This window comes from Nerophis ophidion, linkage group LG24 (assembly GCF_033978795.1).
Source record: "Nerophis ophidion isolate RoL-2023_Sa linkage group LG24, RoL_Noph_v1.0, whole genome shotgun sequence".
Classification (NCBI taxonomy): Eukaryota; Metazoa; Chordata; class Actinopteri; order Syngnathiformes; family Syngnathidae; genus Nerophis; species Nerophis ophidion.
In genome coordinates, this window is record NC_084634.1 from 22,436,686 (window position 1) to 22,463,352 (window position 26,667).

General features: G+C 38.0%; 1 protein-coding gene across 16 annotated transcripts in view; it reads left to right on the plus strand.

The window, feature by feature from the left end:
* otofa (otoferlin a) overlaps positions 1–26,667 on the plus strand; it is a 209,095-nt gene that overhangs the window by 74,227 nt on the left and 108,201 nt on the right. For all 16 annotated transcript variants that reach the window (XM_061885616.1, XM_061885624.1, XM_061885628.1 and 13 more), the window contains exons 3-5: positions 6,766–6,854; positions 13,009–13,108; positions 23,189–23,388. In XM_061885616.1, coding sequence (XP_061741600.1) covers positions 6,766–6,854; positions 13,009–13,108; positions 23,189–23,388 — 389 coding nt within the window. The remainder of the gene's footprint in view (positions 1–6,765; positions 6,855–13,008; positions 13,109–23,188; positions 23,389–26,667) is intronic.

Below are 26,667 nucleotides of genomic sequence, written 5' to 3' on the forward strand. Positions count from 1 at the left end.
TCCCAGATTTATCCTAGTAAATGTGTCTAAAAACATCTGAATCCGTCCCAATGCAATTGCCTTTTTTTTTTTTTTTCTAGTCCTTCGCTATCAATATCATCATCCACAAATCTTTCATCCTCGCTCAAATTAATGGGGAAAGTGTCGTTTTCTCGGTCCGAATAGCTCTTGCTGCTGGAGGCTCCCATTAAAAACAATGTGAGGACGTGTGGAGCCCTCACCTTTGTGACGTTATCGTCTACGACTTCCGGTAAAGACAAGGCTTTTTTATCAGCACCAAAAGTTGTGAACTTTATCGTCAATGTTCTCTACTAAATCCTTTCAGCAAAAATATGGCAATATCGCGAAATGATCAAGTATGACACATAGAATGGACCTGCTATCCCCATTTAATTAAGAAAATCTCATTTCAGTATAGGCCTTTAAGGTAAAAATTTGCCAACAAGCAAACCAGCCAGAGTCTCTTCATTAATTTTTTCACTGTTCCATGTATTGACCTGATCACCGACCATGTAGGAACCCGTGCCGCCTATCAGGTAACTATTTGTATGGTTAAAATAAAAGAGCATGTGGGGTGTGGTAAAAATATCGGGGATTTAACCCGGGGCCTCATCCTGCTCGTGGTAGCCAATTTTATATGGTCGAAAAGTCCGAATCTAAAACAGGAAAAATAGAGAGTTTGTCACAACAGTTTTAATTACTCACAATCAGATCAGTACAAAGTTGGATTGCATCAATATGACAACAGACAGTGTCTCCAAAGACGAAAGATGGTGCCTCTCGTGAAGGAATTAAGTAAGAGAGCCCCCCAGGCTTGGTCCTCCCTCCTTATTTATACACTCCCTGATGGCCTGATTTCTATCATAACAACTTATGCAACTGTCCAATGTTCAGGGTGAATTGACCTCTCATGTTGTCACCCCCTCAACTTGGTCAGTGTGACTTGAGCTCCTATGTTGTGTCCTTCCCAGTGTATCTAGCTGAAAGTTACCCAAAACACATTCAGGACAGAAATTAGTCACTAAAGGGTCAAAATAAATTGTGTGATTAGCCCGTGTATTAACATGGTTAATGCGATAATCCTTTTGTAACAAATCCCATGAATAAACTAAAATCAACAAGTAAAAAGTCTAACAATTCTGAATAGTTTAAATGATTATTTTCATGGCAAAGTCTAATTTTAAGGAGCAGGAACAGGCAACAAATACTATTGTTGCAGTGTCTCAGGTAGTTTAAATTTATACTATACTTAATAATAATTTATACTTAAATCTAAATGCTGTAATCACTGTTAATACAGATTGCTCAGGAAAATGACGACAAGAAAAAGAAGGAAGTAATTCATTTTCATAAAAACCTTGGTCTCATAAATTTGCTTTAATAAAATAAATCAAACCGTTTACCTTCTACTGTATTTGTATGCGAAGCAGCGCGATCTATTGACCACGAAAACATACTTTGTATAATCGCCTCTGTTTTTTTCTTGAGTCCAATTTAGAGAAGTACAAACCCCGTTTCCATATGAGTTGGGAAATTGTGTTAGATGTAAATATAAACGGAATATAATGATTTGCAAATACTTTTCAACCCATATTCAATTGAATGCATTACAGAGACAAGATATTTGATGTTCAAACTCATAAACTTTATTTTTATTGCAAATAATAATTAACTTAGAATTTCATGGCTGTAACAAATGCCAAAGTAGTTGGGAAAGGGCAGGTTCACCACTGTGTTACATCACCTTTTCTTTTAACAACACTCAATAAATGTTTAGGAACTGAGGAAACTAATTGTTGAAGCTTTGAAAGTGGAATTCTTTCCCATTCTTGTTTTATGCAGCGCTTTTGTCGTTCAACAGTTCGGGTTCTCCGCTGTCGTATTTTACGCTTCATAATGCGCCACACATTTTCGATGGGAGACAGGTATGAACTGCAGGCGGGCCAGGAAAGTACCCGCACTCTTTTACTACGAAATTACGCTGTTGTAACATGTGGCTGGGCATTGTCTTGCTGAAATAAGCAGGGGCTTCCATGATAACGTTGCTTGGATGACAACATATGTTGCTCCAAAACCTGTATGGACCATTCAGCATTAATTGTGCCTTCACAGATGTGTAAGTTACCCATGCCTTGGGCACTAATGCACCCCCATACCATCACAGATGCTGGTTTTTGAACTTTGCGCCTATAACAATCTGGATGGTTATTTTCCTCTTTGTTCCAGAGGACACCACATCCACAGTTTCCAAATATAATTTGAAATGTGGACTCATCAGAACACAGAACACCTTTCCACTTTGCATCAGTCCATCTTAGATGAACTCGGGCTCAGCGAAGCCAGCAACATTCCTTGGTGTTGTTGATAAATGGGTTTTGCTTTGCATAGCAGAGTTTTAATTTGCACTTACAGATGTAACAAGCAACTGTAGTTACTGACAGTGGTTTTTATGAAGTGTTTCTGAGCCGATTTGATGATATCCTTTACACACTGATGTCTGTTTTTGATGCAGTATCGCCTGAAAGATCAACGGTCCGTAATATCATCGCTTACGTCCAGTGATTTCTCCAGATTCTCTGAACCTTTTGATGATTTTACGGACCGTAGATGGTAAAATCCCTAAATTCCTTGCAACAGCTCGTTGAGAAATTTTGTTCTAAAACTGTTCGACAATTTGCTTACAAATTGGTGACCCTCGCCCCATCCTTGTTTGTGAATTACTTAGCATTTCATGGAAGCTGCTTTTATACCCAATCATGACACGCAACTGTTCCCAATTAGCCTGCACACCAGTGGGATGTTCCAAATAAGTGTTTGATGAGAATTTCTGAACTTTATCAGTATTTATTTCCACCTTTCCCAACTTCTTTGTCACGTGTTGCTGGCATCAAATTCTAAAGTTAATGATTATTTGCAAAAAAAAAATTGTTTATCAGTTTGAACATCAAATATGTTGTCTTTATACCATATTCAACTGAATATGGGTTGAAAATGATTTGCAAATCATTGTATTCTGTTTATATTTTCATCCAACACAATTTCCCAAGGGCTTCACGGTGGGAGAGGGGTTAGTGCGTCTGCCTCACAATACGAAGGTTCTGCAGTCCTGGGTTCAATTCCAGGCTCGGGATCTTTCTGTGTGGAATTTGAATGTTCTCCTTGTGAATGCGTGGGTTCCCTCCGGGTATTCCGGCTTCCTCCCACTTACAAAGACATGCACTTGGGGATAGGTTGATTGGCAACACTAAATTGGCCCTAGTGTGTGAATGTTGTCTGTCTATCTGTGTTGGCCCTGCGATGGGCCAGGGTGTACCCCGCCTTCCGCCTGATTGTAGCTGAGATAGGCGCCAGTGCCCCCCGCAACCCCAAAAGGGAATAAGCGGTAGGAAATGGATGGATGGATGGGTGCGGATGTTCTCCCGAAAAGTGTTTGTCATTCTTGTTTGGTGTGGGTTCCCAGTGTGGCGCATATTTGTAACAGTGTTAAAGTTGTTTATACAGCCACCCTCAGTGTGACCTGTATGGCTGTTGATCAAGTATGCTATGCATTGATGTGTGTGTGAAAAGCCGTAGATATTATGTGACTGGGCCGGCATGCAAAGGCAGTGGGTTTAAGGTTTATTGGCGCTCTGAAGTTCTCTCTACGTCCGTCTACACAGCGCCTTTTTAAAAAGTCATACATTTTACTTTTTGAAACGGATACCGCCCGATTGTAGCTGAGATAGGCGCCAGCGCCCCCCGCCCGCGACCCCAAACAGGGAATAAGCGGTAGGAAATGGATGGATGGACAATTTCCCAACTCATATGGAAACGGGGTTTGTATTTGATAGACAATCCTCTGTGTTGACAACCACATTTACATGATCATTCATTTACAGTATTCAGCAGAGCAGTTAAATCGGACAATAAAAAACAATGCTGGTTTCCTGACTGATAAAACGTGGCAGCAACATGCATCATTGGCCTAGTGGTTAGAGTGTCTGTCCAGCGATCGATAGGTTGTGAGTTCAAACCCCGGCCAAGTCATACCAACGACTCAGCATCAAGGGTTGGAATTGGGGGTTGAATCCCCAAAAATGATTCCCGGGCGCGGCACCGCTGCTGCCCACTGCTCCCCTCACCTCCTAGGGGGTGAGCAAGGTGATGGGTCAAATGCAGAGGACACATTTCAACACACCACTTCCAAGTGTGGCGAGTCAGAGTACTGCAAGGTTCAGGACGACAGCGCCTACACCGTCTCGTTGCTCTATTTATAGAAAGATTATCAATAATAATTACATTAAAAATTAACTTGCTGTAAATTCTATAAATTTATGTTGTAAAAATGTGTTTTTAAACATTATTTTGGCAAAAAGCAGACCAGCCAGTAAGCATCGAGAATTGATTGATTGATTTATTGATTGATTGATACTTTAATTAGTAGATTGCACAGTTCAGTACATATTCCGTACAATTGACCACTAAATGGTAACACCCCAATAAGTTTTTTAACTTGTTTAAGTCGGGGTCCACGTTAATCAATTCATGGTAAAGAAGCTGCTCGATACCTCGAAGCCCCATTTTAGGTTTGTATGCAAAATTTGTGATTTTTGCTGATGTAATCGTCAGATTGTATTAATACAGAAATTACATTTATACCACAGTTTAAAGGACAAATATTGATATTCATTTCGTGGTTTCATTATTTGTTTTATTTGTCTGTTTTTGGTATTTTTCATCAAGATCGCACATCCCTGGTGTAAATATTGATGGCCTCATGCGGCAAGCAGAATCCTTGAGTTATAGTAGTGCATGCGAGTTAACGTGTGCATAAAAGTACATATATAGGATTTATGGTCAGTGGGTTGTCTTTTTACTCTAGGGAAATTAATGTGACTGTTTATTGTCTATAGCTGTTGGACAAACCAGATTAGGTTTGTACTGGTGTTTGTGTATATCGTTTGCTCACCTTTAGCTACATGTGCTGTGATCATTGAAATATTAGCACTGGGCACAAGGTCAGCGTAAATTAGATCTATTAAAAGTAACAGGTGGGGAACCCCAGGATACGTTTAATGACATGAACAAAAGGCTGATGCATCGCCTGCCTGACAACCTGCAGTGTTTTCATGAGTGAGAGGACAGCATCAGCAGGAGTTGTTAAATTAGTTTTAAATTCCCTTTTTAACCTTCATCCTGGAACAGTGACGCTGAAAGGAGGATGACAGCACTCTAGTGTTTTTAAGAATCTGCTGCAAAAATGTCAATCAATCAATCAAAGTTCATATATATAGCCGTTAATCACGAGTGTCTCAAAGGGCTGCACAAGCCACGACATCCTCAGCTCAGATTCCACAAGTTGTTTTTTTTAACATAATCACGAGTTGAACAGCTCAAATTATGAAAAAGAGAGGACCTAAAATAGAAACTTTAGGAACACTACTAGTATAACTAAATGCATTGAACAAATAACTGATTGCATCTGAAGTAAACAGGCTACAACAACACTTAAAAGTTAAATAGAATAGAATAGAATGAACTTTATTGTCATTATATTTGCATATAACGAGATCAAAGACTCCAACTTAAGGTGCGGTAGTGGGAACAAATATGGGGTGAAATAAATGACATAAGAGGTAAAAAGGAAAAACTAACAATTGAAATAAACAGACTTCTATCCAATAAAAATAATAAGCAATCCTGTACAATATACAAAACACTATAGAAGTACAAAATACGAAATACTGTACTATATACAGAGCAAGACAGGAGTGCCGAAGTAATAAATAACAATCAGTGTCAGACGTATTGCACTCGAAGGGTAGTATTGCACAGTAGGGTATTAGGGCATGATATTGTATAGGGGTGAATTATTATTATTTTAAGTTAGCGTTCAACATGGCGACAGCTTTGGGAAAGAAGCTGTCTCCGAGCCTGTTTGTTCTGCCTCTGATGCACCTGTAGCGCCTGCCTGATAGTTAAAGTAGCAATGTTTGTCACACACATACTAGATGTGACAAAATTATTTTAGACCTACTCAGTGGGCTAGTGGATAGAGTGTCCGCCCTGAGATCGGTAGGTCGTGCGTTCTAACCCCGGCTGAATCATACCAAAAACTATAAAAATGGAACCCATTACCTCCCTGCTTGGCACTCAGCATTAAGGGTTGGAATTGGGGGTTAAATCACCAAAAATGATTCCAGGGCGCGACACCGCTGCTGCCCACTGCTCCCCTCACCTCCCAGGGGGTGATCAAGGGTGATGGGCCAAATGCAGAGAATAATTTCGCCACGCCTAGTGTGTGTGTGACAATCATTGGTACTTTACTTTTTAACATTATTCACATTAAGAAAAAAATGTGTTACTGCCAAAAAGGAGAGGCCTTAACAGGGTGCTTTGACGAACTCCTCAGGTATGTAAAACACAAGTTTGGAACCTAGTGTTGTATGCTCGTTAGCAAGGTTAAAATGTGTTTATAGTAGTCCAGGTTCCTCTGCACAACAGAAGCCCTGTAGCGTTTTTAGGAATTCACTGCAAAAATATTTGTCTTCAAGTTTTGAACTGAACTTGGGGACTGTTATGGTGTCATTTCTGAGCGGGATTTGGCCCCTGGGATGCCAGTTGAAAAGCTCTGCTATTCCTCGTTTTCTACCTCAGATGTTCCCCCGCAATAAAATACCAAGTAGTGTAGTCCTCGATTAAGGTAAACACAGAACCAACACTGGGTCAGCGCATTTTAAAACAGTTACGTATTTACAGTAACTGTTCAGCTTGTGCCTCTTTCAGACGTTTCGATGGCCGATCGCCAGCAGTCTGGATGGAGGCGAGATGCTGGAGGTCCAAGTGTACAATTACAGCAAAGTCTTCACTAACAGGTAAACCCACATTTTAAAAACATAATTCCCAATGTAGAATAGCTGTGGTCTATCACACGCCTGTGATCGGTAATAAATGGCATACCGCAAGTTTATCGGCTAAAGAAGAATAAACAAAAATCCCCAAAGTGCTTGTACTTAATTGACTCACTTGTTTATGCATTTGACTTGTAAACCACAAATCTTCCTCTAGTGTCACATAACTTAAATTCAAACTTTGGTTTAAAATCTTTTCACTTAATGCCTTGTTTCCCAATTGAAAGTGGTACTAGTGTTTTGGTTCCGGCTCAATTTAGGCGGTCTGCTCATCATCACGAGCAGGTTGTGAATGAGTTCCCCATCACGAGTCCTGTGAAAGTGGATGCCAGTTATCAGTAATGGGCCCATTTGTCACTCAGTGATCTCCTGACTAGCAGATCTTGATGACTACGAGGTGCCATGACGGACGGTATAACTCAGATGTTATGTGGAGCTTGCTTTATATATCACAGTAATTGATATTTGCTGTCAAAATCATTCTGTTTCAGGTTTAAATACGTCCGGGGTTGTATCAGAATCCCAGATTGAAACACATTCATCCAGATTGTAACAGCTGCTTGTTTATGGTCCACATGCTCCCACATGTCGCCCACACACAACTATTAGACACCGTTTATATGTGTGTGTGCCCGTCAACTGGCAATCCTCAGCTAAAAGCTGATGGTAGCCAAGTCGACAGATGTGGTGTCAGCTCAACAGAAGGACGCTAGTAATTGTCAACACTGTTTTTCTGGTGGCGTTTCTTTCCAAAGTGGAAAACCAGAAAATGATCATCTAAAACTTGTCTCAGTACCATCAACTTGTATATTCTCCCGAGAACCAGTGTCCTCTGCATTGGACCTTTGTTTTTAGTCCATTTTTTCTTTTCTCAGGGTAGAAATAACCCTGGAATGCAAAACACAAATCTCCATTGCATAAGAGGCTAATATTACTGTACTGACTTGAATATAAAGCGGTATTTTCCCTTGAAAATATTTAAAGTTAAAGTACCAATGATTGTCACACCCAAGTTGTGGTGAAATTTGTCCTCTGCATTTAACCCAACCCCTTGTTCACCCTGTGGGAGTTGAGGGGAGCAGTGGGCAGCAGCGGTGCCATGCCCTGGAACAATTTTGGTGATCCTTGATGCTGAGTGCCAAGCAGGGAGGTAACGGGTCTCATTTTTATTGTCTGTGGTATGACTCAGCCGGGGTTTGAAATCAAAACCTACCGATATCTGAAATTGATTGATCGTTGTATGTTTGGGGTCGGAACATTTGAGAATGAAACCTGTCAAAGTCTTGCTTTCAAAAGTAGTCTCAAAGGGGAAACAAGTTATAAAATATGAGATATGAAAACTTTTTTCCCCAAGGACAAAAATGCTGTCTCTTCGTATATGTTAAAGGGGTCATATTAAAATTAGTTTCTACATGTAAAACACTTCATTGTGGTCGACGTAACATGTAATGGTAGTTCTTTGGACAAAATTTTTAATCGCTTTCTAACAATCTCTTCCGAATGCGCCGTTTTATGTACTTAAAATTATAATGACCATATAAATATCAATCAGTGAGTTGATTCACCAGGAGGAAAAGCACACAGAACGTTTCGGTTGTTTACAGACTGGCTGCTCTCATCAGAATGACGAGACACTTCCGGTCTGCAGGTAATACAATTCAATTAGGAAGAAACGCTCTACTGCCCACTACTGACCAGGGTGAATATTGACAAATGTGGAATGACAGCTGCAAAAACGAATTCAAACCACAAAATAAAATAAATAAATCAACACAAAAATGTGACACATTATGGGTGGGTCACTAACATATATATATATATATATATATATGTACACCGTATTTCCCTGAATTGCCGCATGGCATATAACATGTGCCTGCCTTGAATTACTGCCAAAACTCGCTTCCCAAAATAATTAGCCCATGCTTAGTATTACCGCCTGGTCAAACTCGTGACACTTCCCCTGTCATCATTTTTAAAATGAAGGAGGCTGATGTCAATACCGTAATTTGAAATCGCATAAAGGGAAGAAGATTAAGAGCTATTCAGAAGGATTTAAGGTCCAAGCTTACATCACACTCAAATTTTTACTGCATACCTTTGGTAAGTGACAAGATGTTTTAAAATAATTAGCGCATGCTCACTTTTACCGCATGCCTTTGGTAAGCGCAGGAGAGAGAAGAGGTTTTAAATTAATTAGCGCCCCGGCGGCAATTCAAGGAAATACGGTATATATATATATATATATATATATATATATATACATATATACTCATATTTTATATGCAAAGCAATATAACCTTCTTATTCCCCTCTGTAATATGCAGATTTACATTTAGTGCCTACTAAGTGCTTAAAATATTGATTGTGCTTGCTTGCTTTGTGAGATTTTTGCTCCCCATAGGCCTTTGTTCCACACTGGGTGATTGTTTGCGTGTTCCACCTGACGACTCTCTTAATGATTATACACACTCTATGGGATGTCACATATACTGTGTGCTTATGGGACCTTTTATTGTGGGCATTGCTTTGGGTAAACTCTTTCAATTATTCACAAGCCCTAATTGGCTTAGTCAGTGGCGACTCGCAGGATATGTACAATCATAATCGCATGTCTACGTCAAATTATTATGTTTGTAACACTATATTTTAATTAAAGGCAAAACTAGATTGAAGGAAAAAATTTTATACTTTATTGTATTTTCCTTCGGCAAGTAATAACCTCAGCGGAGGAATGCACCTCGGAGCTGAAATGTGATATGTATTTGGGTAATTAGCTCTATAAACTATTTGCAGGCCTCCAATAGTATAGCTAAGGATTACTTATGCAGGATTTAAATGTTTTTTATTTAGACACTAAAGGCCTGATCTGCTAAGGGTTTGTATGTACTAAAACATGTGCAAACTTGATAGCACATGCAAATCTGATTTACTAGACTGTTGCGCAGAGGATTGCATCTCTAAAATAAGCAAGATAAGATGTGCAATCCATTTAGCGTGTCTGTCTTCATGAATAGGCTGAATATATGCTGATCATCAAAAACGCCGACAATACTGGGAGAGGAAAATGAAAATACAAGTATTTAGCACACGCAGTGTGAACTATTAAGGCTGAAACTGTTCTGTGGTTACTGTTCAGCATCTTTACTTAGTTCGTCCATAGAAAGGAAGTGCAAAATGGCTGAAATACAGAAGGAGCCAATCACGTTGAAGCTCCGTTTTACGTATGCTTGTCAACATCTATGGATTGTCAAAAATAATGTATTATTTTCGCCATTTCCAGGTGTTGTTCTGTAACCAGTTCATCTTAGATATTTAATCTGATCGCTATTAAACTTTACCTCAACACGTGGAGGAGGTTAAATTTCGAAATGTTTAGGTTTTCATCACATGGGTGAAGCATGGCAACCATGATGATCCTTTTCCATTGACCACTTCACCGTTAAGCATGGGTCTCATATTCAAAGGCAACTAGTTATCCTGGTGAAAAAAAAAGGAAAAAGAAAAAAATCAATGCATTTCACAAAAAAAAAAAAAAACAGTAATCAGTCACTGGAATTTTACCATAACATTTACGATGTTTTTTACACCAAAATACTGTCAATTGAAAAAATTTAACTGCTGTTGTCTTTACGTTAAATTTGTGTTTACTAAGCTGCCATTTTTTTTATCGTAAAATGTATGGTCGTTTTTTTTTTTTTTTTTACAGTGCATTACTATAAATTCAAAAACAGTACCACTGTTATATTTACTGCACCATTTTTGACTGAGCTGCTCCTTTTTTACTGGACAATCTGATTGTGTTTTTACAGTGCATTACTGTAAATGGAAAAATGGTACCACTGATGATTTTACGGGAAATTTCAGCTAAAGAGCTGCCAGGTATTTATAATAAAATCTACAGACTTTTTTTTTTTTTTTACAGTGTAGCCATGAGGACATGCAATCAATGACTTTTGCAGCTTGAAAGAGATTGGTATGAACATGTAGCCATCCTTTGGCGGGCCAAATTTGCCCACTGTGGGCATCCTAGGCTTTAGTGACAACTACTCAATCTTTTATTGAATTAAGTAAAACAATATAATTAGTTTATTGTGGCTTTCATATCTTGTTTTGTTTGCAACCACTTAAGTTATTCCCTGCACAGACTACAGTTTTGAGAAGTGTGTGTTTCAATTGCAAGACAACAAACAATTAGAACAATTCAGCCAAAACCTCAGTAAACAGATGAGTCTCAGTAGGCCGGCATGAATAAGTTGAGTTTTAATATAAATGTACTAAAGAGTGGGTCTTGGCTGTAGGGAAACAGTAATGATGTGTGTGTGAACTTTCTTCTTGCAATAATAGACTTTATCCTCCTTAGAACCTCTGCAGTGGACATTTGTGTTTTGCGCAATTGGACACGTTTTTCTCAGAAATGTGTAAATTTGACAAAAATATAAAGATCCTTTAGCAATAGCGTAAGGGGGTATTGCAAAGGAACAACAGTACAGTGAAACCTTAAAAGTCTAAAGATTGTAAAATACGGAACTGAGCACTGAATTTCTGCAAGACTTTAGTTCACACCTTCAAATGGTTCATTCATGCTTGGGGGTGTGTTAGTTAGCAAAAAAGTGTTTTGTATTGTACTAAATCATGGGTGTTAATTTAATTTGGCCCTTGAGGCAATATCAAATTTACATTAGAGCTGGCCCGCCGGTAACACCAAATTCACCGCTAATACTCATACTTGCTAACCCTCCCAATTTTCCCGGGAGTCTCCCGAAGTTTAGTGCCCTTCCCGAAAATCTCCCTGGGCAACCATTCTCCCGATTTCCACCCGGACGACAATATTGGGAGCGTGCCTTAAAGGCACTGCCTTTAGCGTCCTCTACAACATGTCGTCACGTCCTCTTTTCCTCAATATAAACAGCGTGTTGGCCAAGTCACAAAATATATGCGGCTTTCACACACACATATGCGAATGCCACGCATACTTGCTCAACAGCCATACAGGTCACACTGAGGGTGGCTGTATAAACATTGTTACAAATATGCGCCACACTGTGAACCCACACCAAACAAGAATGACAAAACACATTTCGGGAGAACCACCGCACTGTATCACAACATAATCACAACAGAACAAATACCATGAACCCCTTGCAGCACTAACTCTTCCAGAACACTACAATATACACCCCCCGCTAACACCAAAGACCGCCCACCTTATTTTTATTTTATTTTCAAATTTATTAGCCTGCGGAAAAAGTTAATGTTGATATTTACCTTGAAAGACTGCAAATAGAAAAGAGGCATTCATTTATTTTTTTACATTTTATTTAATATACCACTGATGTTTTTTCGTTTGTTTTTTGAAAGTTGATTTTGCACTATTACGTTATATAAGCTCTGCCTGTTCCATGGGAGGAAGCCGGAGTCCCCAGAGGGAACCCACGCAGTCACGGGGAGAACATGCAAACTCCACACAGAAAGATCCCGAGCCCGGGATTGAACCCAGGACTACTCAGGACCTTCATATTGTGAGGCAGATGCACTAACCCCTGGACCACCGTGCTGCCCTATTTAAGCCTTGCTTGTTCAATATTCATTGCAAAACTGGTTTGAGTCCCTATTAAAAGGTTAATTTGTTCAACCTTGACCCGCGGCTTTTTTCAGTTTTACATTTTGGCCCACTCTGTATTTGAGTTTGACACCCCTGTAATAAATGGATTTCTTTCTGCAGCAATCTCGCAAAGGCTATAGCTTCCATCATTTTGACAATAAATAAGAAGCTTTAGAAAAAAAACACTTATTTTGCTATACAAGCAAACTGGATTATTGTGGCAGTATTCTGCTGTTAAACTTATTTTAACTACGTGTCTGTCATAAATTAAATGAACTGAGGAGTTTTCTCAATGCTTGTCTGAGCTCATCCTTATCAGCATTAATGACTTCTATGCTCTTTATCCTCTTACACAGAGCAAGAGTGAAGAATACATGCGTCAACATGAACTGTGATAATGATTAAATGTCTTTACAGGCAATGGCGTCACGGCACATGTTCATCTGTACAGGATACGAACACATAATGGTGTGTATTGATCGGTGTGTTTTGTTTTTTTATCTCCCCCTGCAGACTGGTGGGGACTTTCTGCATGGTGCTCCAGAAAGTAGCGGAGGAGGGGCAGCTCGAGCTGACTGACACACTCTTAGATGATAATAACACATCCATAAATGTGAGTCTTGCTTGCACTCCACTAGTTTTGGGTATCAGGAGTGCTTTTGGGGTGAACATGTCCATATCAAGCAAGCATATATTGTTCCCATGAAAAATAAATAAAAAAAAAATCAACAAATGCAGGAATGATGTCATGTAACTGAATACAGGGCATAAAATTAGTTGTACAACTTTTTTTTTTAACTAAGCAAAGAGTCCTGCGGTACAGTGCTCGGATTCCATCTTTAATCAATACAATTAAAAAGATTACTTTAAATAGAACGTAGACTTAAAACACGGTATGTATTGGAATATACGTATATATATATACAGTATGTATATTCCAATACATACCGTACATATATATATATATATATATATATATATATATATATATATATATATATATATATATATATATATGTATATATATATATATATATATTAGGGGTGGGCAAATTAATGCGTTAATTACGAGTTAACTCATCAATCTATTAACGCCAACAATTATCTTATCGCACATTTGCGTATGTTGTTTACATGCTTTTATTTTGTTAACGCCTTTTCTTAACAAGATGGCGTCGCCCGGATGGGCTTCGGCGTAGAAGGGCTCTTGGTAAAAATGGAACATTTGGCAAAAATACCGGACAATTCTGCAAATTACATGGCTGGCTTACAGCGTGGTCACTCCGGGATCACTTACGACCGCCAGACAATTCTGGATGTGGATAGATCGGGCCGTTTTGGACTGAATGACGCGTGCTTGCTAGACCGGCTAGCTAGCATGGGAATACCTTGCCGGCTACATCCAGCGGCCTGTGAAGCAGCGGAGTATATGTGTTGTCTGTCTATTTATCAATAATGCAGACGAGGCGTGTTGGCTGAGTTCTTAACGTTTGCTTTCAGAGCGTGCATATCACAACATACAAGATGCTGTCATGGCGACACACAACCTTTACCAGGCTACCGCGCATGCTCGTCACTCCTGTTGCATGCTGGGTAGGGTAGTTCTTTTTTTCCCTGGCTCATAACATCACAATATAGTACCATGTATAAGCGTTCAGTTTATCAAAGCACCAAGCAAACAATCGGAAAATTCCCATCATATCAATTCCTAGATATGGTCATAATTATTTTAAGTGCACTACGCAGAATAAACACAACATTATTAATATTGCTACTACGGATAATTTGATCAAAAATTCCCTAAAACAGCCCACTCACTACCTATAATATAGGTTTTTTTTAAACATAAGATCCCTGATAAAAAAAAATGTTTCTGCTGTTGCCTGAGAAATTGCCTGTTCAGATGTTATGATTGTGGCTCAGAGATTTGTATGTAGATTATATTTATTTTCCATAACAAACAGGATAACTTAAAAAACCTGGCAGTGGCAATAAGCTTAAATGTTTGTATTTACATTTTTTGAATTGATTTTCATAAAATATGCTATTTAACTGCTACTGTTTAACAAGGACTGATTTAAATTGTGTTTGCACAACAAATGTTTTGGCGCTTTTGTTCATGTGGGAGAATATTCCAACAAAGGTGCACTACACGCTACTTTTGAATTCATTATTGGGCTTTGCGTATACAATGCAGTTAATTGCGATTAATCTGAGAAATAGTGCGATTAACTTCGATTAAAAGTTTTAATCTTTGCCCAGCCCTAATATAAATATATATATATATATATATATATATATATATATATATATATATATGTATATATACATATACTGTATATATATGTATATATATATATATCTCCGGGTTGGGGAGGAGACCCTGCCCCAAGTAGAGTAGTTCAAGTACCTAGGAGTCTTGTTCTCGAGTGGGGGAAGAGTCGCTCGTGAGATCGACAGGCGGATCGGTGCGGCGTCTTCAGTAATGCGGACGTTGTACCGATCCGTTGTGGTGAAGAAGGAGCTGAGCCGGAAGGCAAAGCTCTCAATTTACCAGTCGATCTACATTCCCATCCTCATCTATGGTCATAAGCTTTGGGTCATGACCGAAAGGATAAGATCACGGGTACAAGGGTCCGAAATGAGTTTCCTCCGCCATGGGGTGGGGCTCTCCCTTAGAGATAGGGTGAGAAGCTCTGCCATCTGAGAGGAGCTCAAAGTAAAGCTACTGCTCCTCCACATCGAGAGGAGCTAGATGAGGTGGTTGGGGTATCTGGTCAGGATGCCACCCGATAGGAGGTGTTTAGGGCACGTCCTACAGGTAGGAGGCCACGGGGAAGACCCATGACATGTTGGGAAGACTATGTGTCCTGGCTGGCCTGGGAATGCCTCGGGATCCCCCGGGAAGAGCTAGATGAAGTGGCTGGCGAGAGGGAAGTCTGGGCTTCCCTGCTTAGGCTGCTGCCCCCGCGACCCGACCTCGGATAAGCGGAAGAAGATGGATGGATGGATGGATATATATATATTAGAGATGCGCGTATAAGCAATTATATCATCCGCGTCACCAAAATCGTCATCCGCCCGCCGTTCACCCGAACCAACTATTTATCGGGACCGTACCCGCCCGCTGAATTACATCAGAGGTTGGACACCTTTTCAACTCACAGAGCTATTTAAAACTGTTTCACAGAGTAATGTAGTAAATTGGAGCTCCTATCGTTCTCGCGACAGTTCAATAACGTTCATCCTGATGACAAGAATGTGGGCGTGCTGTGAAGCCATTGCCTTGGACACTTTCAACAACATGTACGAAACGATTGTTGGTTCCAGCAACATGTTGTGTGCAGCTTTCGCAATTACACATATGAGATTGAAAGGCATACTGGGTGATACAGAGTACACTGATGGTTGTGATATAAACAACTTTAACACTTACAAATATGCGCCACGCTATGAAGCCACACAATACAAGATTGACAAACACATTTCGGGAGAACATCCTCACAGTAACACAACACAAACGCAACACAACTAATACCCATAATCCTTTGTATTCATGACACTTTCTGAATATATCTTAAACCCCCACGTACCCAGTTCCGCCGTTCGGGGGGTGGCGGCGGGGTTTGGAGTGTATAAAAGTCATGAATACAAAGGATTATGGGTATTTGTTGTGTTGCGTTTATGTTGTGTTACTGTGAGGATGTTCTCCCGAAATGTGTTTGTCGTTCTTAATTGGTGTGGCTTCAAAGTGTGGCACATATTACTAAGAGTGTTAAAATGGTTTATATCACAACCATTAGTGTACCCTGTGTCACCCAGTATGCCTTGCAGTCGTGTGCGTGTTGCTGCGGAAGCCACACACAACATGACGCTGGACTGACAAGCAGATCGTACATGCTATAGAGGGCGACAAAGCCAATGGCTTCAAAGCACGCACCAATATTTAATATTTGGGCGACTGCCGGCAGTCATTCAAGAGAATAAGAGCGTCTCCTGTTGGCTTCTTCGCTTTACGACACAGGTCTTAAATGGCTCTTTGAATGGCAAAGGATACCGATCCCAGAACCATGTATATCAAAAGTCTCCGGATGGTTCAACCGCCACCCGCCCGAATCCAATTAAATTCGATTCTTTCGTCATGTCAACCGCCCGACCCGCGGTTTACCCGCGGACTCCGCGGATGAGACTGCAAACCACGCATCTCTAATATGTATGTATACTGAACAAAAATATAAGCTTAACACTTTTTTTTTTGCTTCCATTTAGCATGAGGTGAACTCAAAAATGTCAAACTTTTACTATACACACAAAAGACCTGATGTACCTCAAATATTGTTAAGGAATCTGTCGAAATCTTTGTTAGTGAGCACTTTTTCTTTGCCAAGATAATCCACTCTACCTTACAGGAGTGGCATATCAAGATGTGGATTTCTCACTCGAGTTTGTCTCAATGTGCTCTAAGAAACGTACACTGCACCTGCATAATGATAGACAGTATCACCTGAAATTTTAACAAGAAGTGAAAAATAAATGGATCCGTCTCTTAGCAACATCAGCGTATCTGTACCCTGGCTGTCTGTACTAATTCTAGCTGTTGAGTGTATTTCAGAAGATCAGTGCGAAAATGACTAGTTTTTTTTTTTAAATTGAAAGTCACATACAGCATGTATGTGGGAATGATAATGGCGCTGGAGCGAGTTTAAAGCTTCCCTGTGGCGCACAGTTGGGATGGAGGATCTGTGTGTGCTCGTGTGGTGTGTTTTTTACACGATAACAAACAATGGGGGGGTGCGAGCTTACTACATACACATGAAGGGGAGTCATGCATGTAGTACACACACACACACACACACACACACACACACACACACACACACACTATTAAGAATGTCAGTGGTGTGAAGAAATGAAGCCCAAGGTTAACTCTTTCAGTTGCAAATACTGTATATAATGTATGCGCTGGTGTGGTTGCTATGGTAACAAAAATAAAACGACACCAATTACCCTGTAAGAATATAAGGAAAAGCTCAGAGAGAGAAAGAAAACATTTGATTCCTCCGCTCGTCCATCATTGTGCTATGTTTGTCTTCTTTGGGCTGAAAATGAAGTGAAAGTCAGAAGATTAATAAGGCAAAACCAAACCTTTAAAGACACACTGAAGACAAACTACCATTGTTTCTGGTGGGGATTAAACTACTGTCAACCTCATTTTAAACCCAGCATGCACTAAAGCGATGATTTACAACTCTAGCAGCGTTCATTTCCTATAATGACAGCTTCATTACATCCGAAATGTGACGGCAGTTAACCTCAAGGTGGTGTATCATGTGATTAATTGCAACAGAAAGATTGATACATGCAGGTAAACAAAGGCCAAGAGCTTTGAGCCATAACTGTGTGGTAAAAAGGCATATATATGCCCTGCTTCATTAGTATTGTTGTCACTTGACCATATTTCAAAAGCAATACGTGATCAGACACAACTAAAATGTATCCCACGTATTTTGGGTATATGTCATGCCAAGTTAAGAGGATAAAATCATCCGAAAATACATAGAATGTAGTTGCTATTGTCCAGTGGTTCTCAACCTTTTTTCAGTGATGTACCCCCTGTGAACATTTTTTTTAATTCAAGTACCCCTAATCAGAGCAAAGCATTTTTGGTTGAAAAAAAGAGGTAAAGAAGTAAAATACAGCACTATATAATCAGTTTCTGATTTATTAAATTGTATAACAGTGCAAAATATTGCTCATTTGGAATTTTTTTTTCTTGAACTATTTGGAAAAAAGTTATAAAAATAACTAAAAAACGTGTTGAATAATAAACAAGTGATTCAATTATAAATACAGATTTCTACACATTGAAGTAATCATCAACTTAAAGTGCCCTCTTTGGGGATTGTAATAGATATCCATTTGGATTCATGAACTTCAGTCTAAACATTTCTTCACAAAAAAAGAAATCTTTAACATCAATATTTATGGAACATGTCCACAAACAATTTAGCTGTCAACACTGAATATTTGTTGCATTGTTGCATTTCTTTTCACAGTTTATGAACTTACATTCAAATTTTGTTGAAATATTATTCAATAAACATATTTATAAAGGATTTTTGAATTTTTGCTATTTTTAGAATATTTTTGAAAAATCTCACATACCCCATGGCATACCTTCAAGTACCCCCAGGGGTACGCGTACCCCCATTTGAGAACCACTGCTATAGTCAATAGGGAAATTAGTCAATTATTATCAAGTATTATCAAGTATTGTCAACCCATCCATCCATCCATCCATTTTCTACCGCTAGTCCCTTTTTGGGTTGTTGGGGGTGCTGGAGCTGAAGGCGGCGTACACCCTGGACAAGACGCCACCTCATCACAAGGCAAACACAGATAGACAACATTCACACTCACATTCACACACTAGGGCCAATTTAGTGTTGCCAATCAACCTATCCCCAGGTGCATGTCTTTGGAAGTGGGAGGAAGCCGGAGCATGGCCAAAAAAACACATGTCCAATATATGTCAACATTTAAAGATACAAATTGTGTCATATGTTGAAAGGCCAAGTAGTGTTCCCTCGTCACTTCGCAGTTCACTTATTACGGTCTCAGTGTATGGCAGAATTTGAAGAACAACTGAGTACCGTTGAGTACATTGAGATTTGAAGAACTATTTAAGTTTCCGTGTTAAAAATATGCAGGTTTTAGAGTATGTGAAGTGCTTTAAGCCAAGGAATGCTTCAATGTTATGAACGTTACAGGTCCGAGGACCCGAAGGAAGTTACATATATTTATATATATATATATATATATATATATATATATATATATATATATATATATATATATATCTTCTTTTCTATCTTTTTTCTGTACTACTAATATTATTGTGTATGCACCTTAGGGGATCTTCTCCAATCTCATTGTTCTTTGAACCTGTTCACTGCAATAATGACACTAAAACTCTATTCTCACAGCTGAAAACCAGATATTTTTTTTTGGCCCTATATGTATATATATATATATATATATATATATATATATATATATATATATATATGTATATATATATATATATATATATATATATATATATATATATATATATATATATATATATATATATATATGTGTATATATATATATATATATATATATATATACTTTTTTTTTACTTTCAATGCTTAAATGTCTAGATCAGGGGTCAGGAACCTTTTTGGTGGGGAGAGCCATGAAAACAAAATATTTTAAAATTGATTTCTGTGAGAGCCATATAATATTTTTTAACACTGAATACAACTAAATGCCTGCATTTTTAAGTAACACCAACGTTTTTAGAGTATAATAAGTCTCTTATTCTTTTTAATAACATTGTTGTTCTGAAGCTAACCAATAATGAATAAATTATTCTGAATTCGACTTTTTGAACTGGTGAGGTAGAAAACGGATGGATGGATTAAAATGCATGAGAAGGTTTTATATTTTCAACGTTGTTTTTAACACTTTAACACGTACCATGAATTGATTTACGTGGACCCCAACTTAAACAAGTTGAAAAACTTAATCGGGTGTTACCATTTAGTGGTCAATTGTACCGAATATGTACTGTACTGTGCAATCTACTAATACAAGTTTCAATCAATCAATCAAAACTGTGATTACCAGTGGAATTATTCATTACTTATCGTGTTAACCAATGTCAGCTAAGATTTATCTGACAGCCAGGTGCAGTCATCAAAAGAGCCAAATCTGTCTCCAGAGCCATAGGTTCCCTACCCCTGGTCTAGATCGACTTTTGATGTATTCATTGATATAAAGCTTTTTATGTTGTTTTTATGTTTTATGCCCTTTTTGTCAAAGGAAACACTTTTTTTTTGCTACTACCAACTTTTCTCACCTGTTAGTACATGTTTTTGTACTTATAGGGATTTGGGATCCTTATAAGTCCCGGAAATTTGAAATCAAACAATGGAGGCATGGCAGAGATAATTTTAACACAATATTGCCTTCTTCCAAATTTGTTCCAAACATGCCTTTTTAGATTTGTGACGTTTCCCAACATGTGATGATAATTTGTGACGTTTTTCCACTTCAGTGGATATCTCCATACATGGTAGAGATTTACCCGAAGTGCTTTGCGCCAGTCCGCCAGTGTAGTCTGAAATTGAAGTCACTAAGTTTCTTATTTTTCTCTATCCTCTTGTTGTGAGGCAGACTGGCTTATAAATGCACATGCATTCTCCGCTATTGCCAATTCTAATACAAAGTAGTGTATAGTTCAAACTTGTGTCCGTCAGTAAACTCAATATGGAAGCGCTAAAAACTACAATATGGCGGACGGGGAAAAAGACGCAGTCAAAGTGGAGGCATGTAAGTAGACCAGCCACAAAATTGCGCATCCTGAAGAGATAGTCAGTCAGCAGCTTATAGATGGTTTGTAAGACATAATCTATGCAAAATTTTGACCAAAGAACCAACATTACATGTTATGTAGACCACAAGGAAGTGTTTTAAATGTTGAAAAAAATTATAATATGACTCATCTAAGAGCATAGGAAGTTTTTAAAAGTGTGTGTGAAAGCAGTGTGGAGTGAAATGCGAAGTACCGTGTTCCCTAGTCACTTTGTGGTTCACTTACTATGGTCTCAGTACACCGCGGATATTAAAAATGCACCAAGTACCAATGAGTACATTGAGATATGAGTACCCATGGCGTTTCCATGTTAAAAATACGTTATGTACATTTTAGAGCGTGTTACGTGTTTTAAGAGAATAGGAAGTGTTTATAAATTCTATGTGAAAGCTGTGGGCAGCACGGTGGACCAGGGGTTAGTGCGTCTGCCTCACAATACGAAGGTCCTGAGTAGTCCTGGGTTCAATCCTGGGCTCGGGATATTTCTGTGTGGAGTTTGCATGTTCTCCCCGTGATCTGCGTGGGTTCCCTTCGGGTACTCCGGCTTCCTCCCACTTCCAAAGACATGCACCTGAGGATAGGTTGATTGGCAACACTAAATTGGCCCTAGTGTGTGAATGTGAGTGGGAATGTTGTCTATGTTGGCCCTGCCATGACGTGGCGACTTGTCCAGGGTGTACACCGCCTTCCGCCCGATTGTAGCTGAGATAGGCACCAGCGTACCCCACGACCCCAAAGGGAATAAACGGTAGAAAATAGATGGATGTGAAAGCTGTGTTGAGGCCTTATTAGGAATTTAAATGTACCTACTTTGCAAAATATCGATAGGTATATATTCAGGATTTAGAGATTTTTTTGCAAGAAAAACAGCAAATTCGGCACCAAATGACTGATGATCGAGCAGCTGATAAATGTATTTTTTGCCGATACAGAATTACCTCGACTTAGGGGTGGCCAAACTTTAGAGTGTTTTCACAAAACAGTTGTCCCTCTGCTGATTCTTAAGCTTTAGGTTTTAAGCAAAAATTTTTGTTACAAGCATCCCCGCCATTAGCTGGCGTAGCAAATGCCACAGTGAACTCGTAAGATCCGCACAAACATCTGCTCGTAGCATTAGCTTATAGCTAGAGATTGACTTAATTTTTCCAAACATGGAAAGGAAGAAAGTGTGGGTGAAGGACAATGCTGAGAAAAAGAAGTGGACAATATTCATTGAATTAAAAAAAAATCATTAAATACATGACAGAGTGTGTCGCCAATTTAGCAAAGCAATTTGAATGTATCACTGTAAGTCTGTACCATACTGAAGCAGAAGTTGAGTTGAGTTGAGTTTGAGTTTTTTTGGAACATGCAAGCATACAACATGGGACATCACAATTTCCAGTTTCTCTTTTCAACATGTTCGAAAAGGAGTAGGAAGAAGCTAGTTTATTTAATCCTACCCCTTTTCTTTTACATAACAGTTGCTAAAACATTTGTTCACGTCCTGTTCTCAATGTATTCACAATATACTCCATAAGTAATCACAATAAAAATAAATAAATCAGTAGTTGGTGAAGTAAGTTTTATTCCATACGATGAGATAAGTAAGATTATTTTGAGAATGAAAGAATGAATGGGTGAATACATTCAGAATGTTTGTCATGGTTCTTCTTTTTTGTACGAAGGAGAACGAGTCTTATGCAAGCCAAAAATGTTAAAATAATATTCAAACGGCAGAAATGTATCCATGAGAATATTGAAAAGCAGCTGATGGTTTATTTGACAGTAAAGCATTAATATTACTATTACATAATTTCGTAAAAGTTGTTAGTCATACATTCTATAATATCGTGTTCATACAATACTTATCTAAATTTTAGTTTTGCTTTTTAAAAGGCATGTTGAATGTTAAATGCTGTTGTTTTGGGGAAGCAAAGCCCAAATTAAATTGATTTCAATTCATTTCAATGGGAGAGGTAGGTTTTAAATACAAGTGTTTAAAATTAATAGCTCATTATAGAATCAATTAAGCGCGTAAATGTAAGTACTACTCTTGCTGTTATGTCTCCGATATTAAAAACCTGTTAAAATAAGATGCATTATTTCCTAGAAATAGTTTTTCACAAAAACGGATCTTGAAAAAGAGAGGTTGTCTTATATTGCTGGTTATCAAACATTTTGGTCAATGATGTCAACATTTTGGAGTGAATATATTGCAATGAAGAAAATGTATCCTTCAGTCATAGATATGTCAATCCTCACTCATTGAAGCCTTCCTCCTGTTTCCAGACCAGCGTTACCATAGAGATCAGATACCAGTCGATGGATGGCACAGTGGGCATGTGGCGCAACGGTGAGCTACTGGATGTTCCCGATGACCGTGATGGTGTGTTCTCCTTTGAGACAGAGAGCTTACTGTCAGGACAAAGTCACGGATCAGGAGCATCTGCGGGACGATCCTTGCAAGGATCCATAGCGACATTCAGAAAGTGAGTACAACATGCACAATACAAAATGGTAAAGTTTTCAGATTATTTGCCAAGACGGATATACTGTGTAAAACACTATGACCCATGCTTGCTAAACAATCTCAAAAATGTTTCTCATTCACAAAATGAAACTTGATTGATATAAAACATTAATCTGGTATAACTTCTCTGTAAGAAAGATGTGAAGGAGCTGGAAAAGGCCTACAGGTACATTTCCAATTGTCATGCTATGGGCTTCCCAGTGTTTGCAGAACAGGTTTATGAGTTTGTTTTGCTTCCTTTGGCCTAAACTTTCCTTCAAGGCAACATATATGATAACTTACACCAGGGGTCGCCAACACGGTGCCCGCGGGCACCAGGTCGCCCGTAAGGACCAGATGAGTAGCCCGCTGGCCTGTTCTAAAAATAGCTCAAATAGCAGCACTTACCAGTGAGCTGCCTCTATTTTTTTAAATTGTATTCATTTACTAGCAAAGCTGGTCTCGCTTTGCTTGACATTTTTAATTCTAAGAGAGACAAAACTCAAATATAATTTGAAAATCCAAGAAAATATTTTAAAGACTTGGTCTTAACTTGTTTAAATAAATTCATTTATTTTTTTATTTTGCTTCTTTTAACTTTCAGAAAGACAATTTTAGGAAAAAAATACAACCTTAAAAATGATTTTAGGATTTTTAAACACTTACCTTTTTACCTTTTAAACTCCTTCCTCTTCTTTCCTGACAATTTAAATCAATCTTCATGTATTTTTTTTTTATTATTATAAAGAATAATAAATATGTTTTAATTTAATTCTTCATTTTGGCTTCTATTTTTTTGCCGAAGAATATTTGTGAAATATTTCTTCAAACTTATTATGATTAAAATTCAAAAGAATTATTCTGGCAAATCTAGAAAATCTGTAGAATCAAATTTAAATCTTATTTCAAAGTCTTTTGAATTTCTTTTAAAATTTTTGTCCTGTAAATTGTAGAAGAAATAATTATTTGTCTTTGTTAGTCCAATTTGTTATATATTCTAACAAAGTGCAGATTGAATTTTAACCTATTTAAAACAAGTCATCAAAATTCTAAAATTAATCTTAATCAGGAAAAATTACTAATGATGTTCCTTAAATTCTTTTTTCAATTTTTTCAAAAGGATTCGAATTAGCTAGTTTTTCTTTTCTTTTTTTTGGTTGAATTTTAAAGAGTCGAAATTGAAGATAAACTGTTTCAAAATTTAGTTTTCATTTTTTTCCCGTTTTCTCCTCTTTTAAACCGTTCAATTTAGTGTTTTTTTCTTCATTTATTCTCACAAAAAAAATTCCGTAAAAGGAAAAAAAATGTACGACGGAATGACAGACAGAAATACCCATTTTTTTACATATATAGATTCTTTTATTAAAGGTAAATTGAGAAAATTGGCTATTTCTGGCAATTTATTTAAGTGTGTATCAAACTGGTAGCCCTTCACATTAACCAGTACCCAAGAAGTAGCTCTTGGTTTCAAAAAGGTTGGTGACCCCTGACTTAGAGACTCTCCCATAATATCTTACTACACCCATGTGAGTCTATACTTCAGGGGTAGGGAACCTATGGCTCTAGAGCCAGATGTGGCTCTTTTGATGACTGCATCTGGCTCTCAGATAAATCTTAGCTGACATTGCATAACACAGTAGGTAATGAATAATTCCGCTGGTATTCACAGTGTCAAAAATAACGTTCAAAATATAAAACATTCTCATGCATTTTTATCTATCCATCCGGTTTCTACCGTACCTGTTCAAGAAGTCGCATTAATGGTAAGAAGTATTTTATTTGTTGTTGGTTAGCTTCAAAATAATGTTATTAAAAACAATAAGATACTTTTTATACTCTAAAAATGTTAGTCTTACTTATAAATGCACGCATTTAGTTGTATTCAGTCTTAAAAAAATATTATATGGCTCTCACGGAAATACGTTTTAAAATATTTGGCTTCAATGGCTCTGTCAGCCAAAAAGGTTCCCGACCCCTGCTATACTTGATGCCACTAATAAATTGGAAAGATACCTGCAGCTGTCATCCAATGGTAAAAAATAAGTTATCTGCCTTTATTACTAATAATATTTTCCGAAAATATGACAATGTTTCTGGGGCTTTAAGAGAATTACTTTTAATATCTCACATTTTTTAGATTTAATGCCTGATTGTTGCCTTGATACCATCAAACTAAAGGGCCTGATCTATAAAATTCAAATAACAAGTGCTAAAAAGTGTGGCCAAAGTAAAGAACCGTATTGTACAGTGCTGTTCTGTTATGTTGTAGACCATGCATCGATCAGACAAATAGAATAGAAGTGCGATCTAGAGAACAGAACCTATTTTTAGCATGCCGGATGTTCTTTCTGGGAGGCTGCAGTGTTGTTCCAGATGCAAGAACATGCATATTGCAAGATTTTTTGTACATATAAGAGATATCTCTGGAGGAAATAAATTAATCCCATTAATAAAAATCGCGTGCAGACAACGAAACAAATCAATACAATTTGTTTTGATCAGCCTCTTAAGTCATTCAGCTGTTTTATAATATGGCATCATTGCTAAACAGAAGATTTTTTATAATATTAGAATTTTTGACAGTCCATATATGTTGAAGCGCACACGGACAGAGGTTTCTCTCTACAATATCTGTATTTTCGGCGCAATCTCCTCCTTTCTTACATTTGTGCGGAACTGTGCTAGTTGGTACGCACTTTATAGTGTACATATTTTATGTATAGCTGCAAAACAGCTACCGCAAAACAGTTTCAGTCTTGATAAATCAAATTGCAAGGGCTAAATGACTATATTTGCATCTCCTGTTCCCAGTATTTTTGGAGTTGTAACAAATATATAATTTTCATATACATAACAGGATACGTTAAATAGATTGCGCTCTATTTTGCTCAATTAAAGGGGCTGTTTGCAACAATTACACATTTGCCTAGAGGAGGCTAACTTTCCACAGTATATCTGGCCCTCTTTCGGCTTCTAGAACAAAATGACCTAACTTTGTGCGTACGAAGCACATGCACACGCATTAGCTTTGGGTGTTGTTATCTAACAATAGCAATTTAGATAGTTATTGTTAGCTGTCATTGTATGTATATTGTCTAATAACAACAACGTGACATGGAATTCTTTGTTGCTTCTCTTGGACTGCTTTTGTATGTCTGTGTGCGCGTACGTTTTGACTTTAATAACTGTGGAATATATAGACTGTTTTAACAAAAAATGTTTTCTGTTAAACCAATAATGGTAACAAAAGCTAGACAAT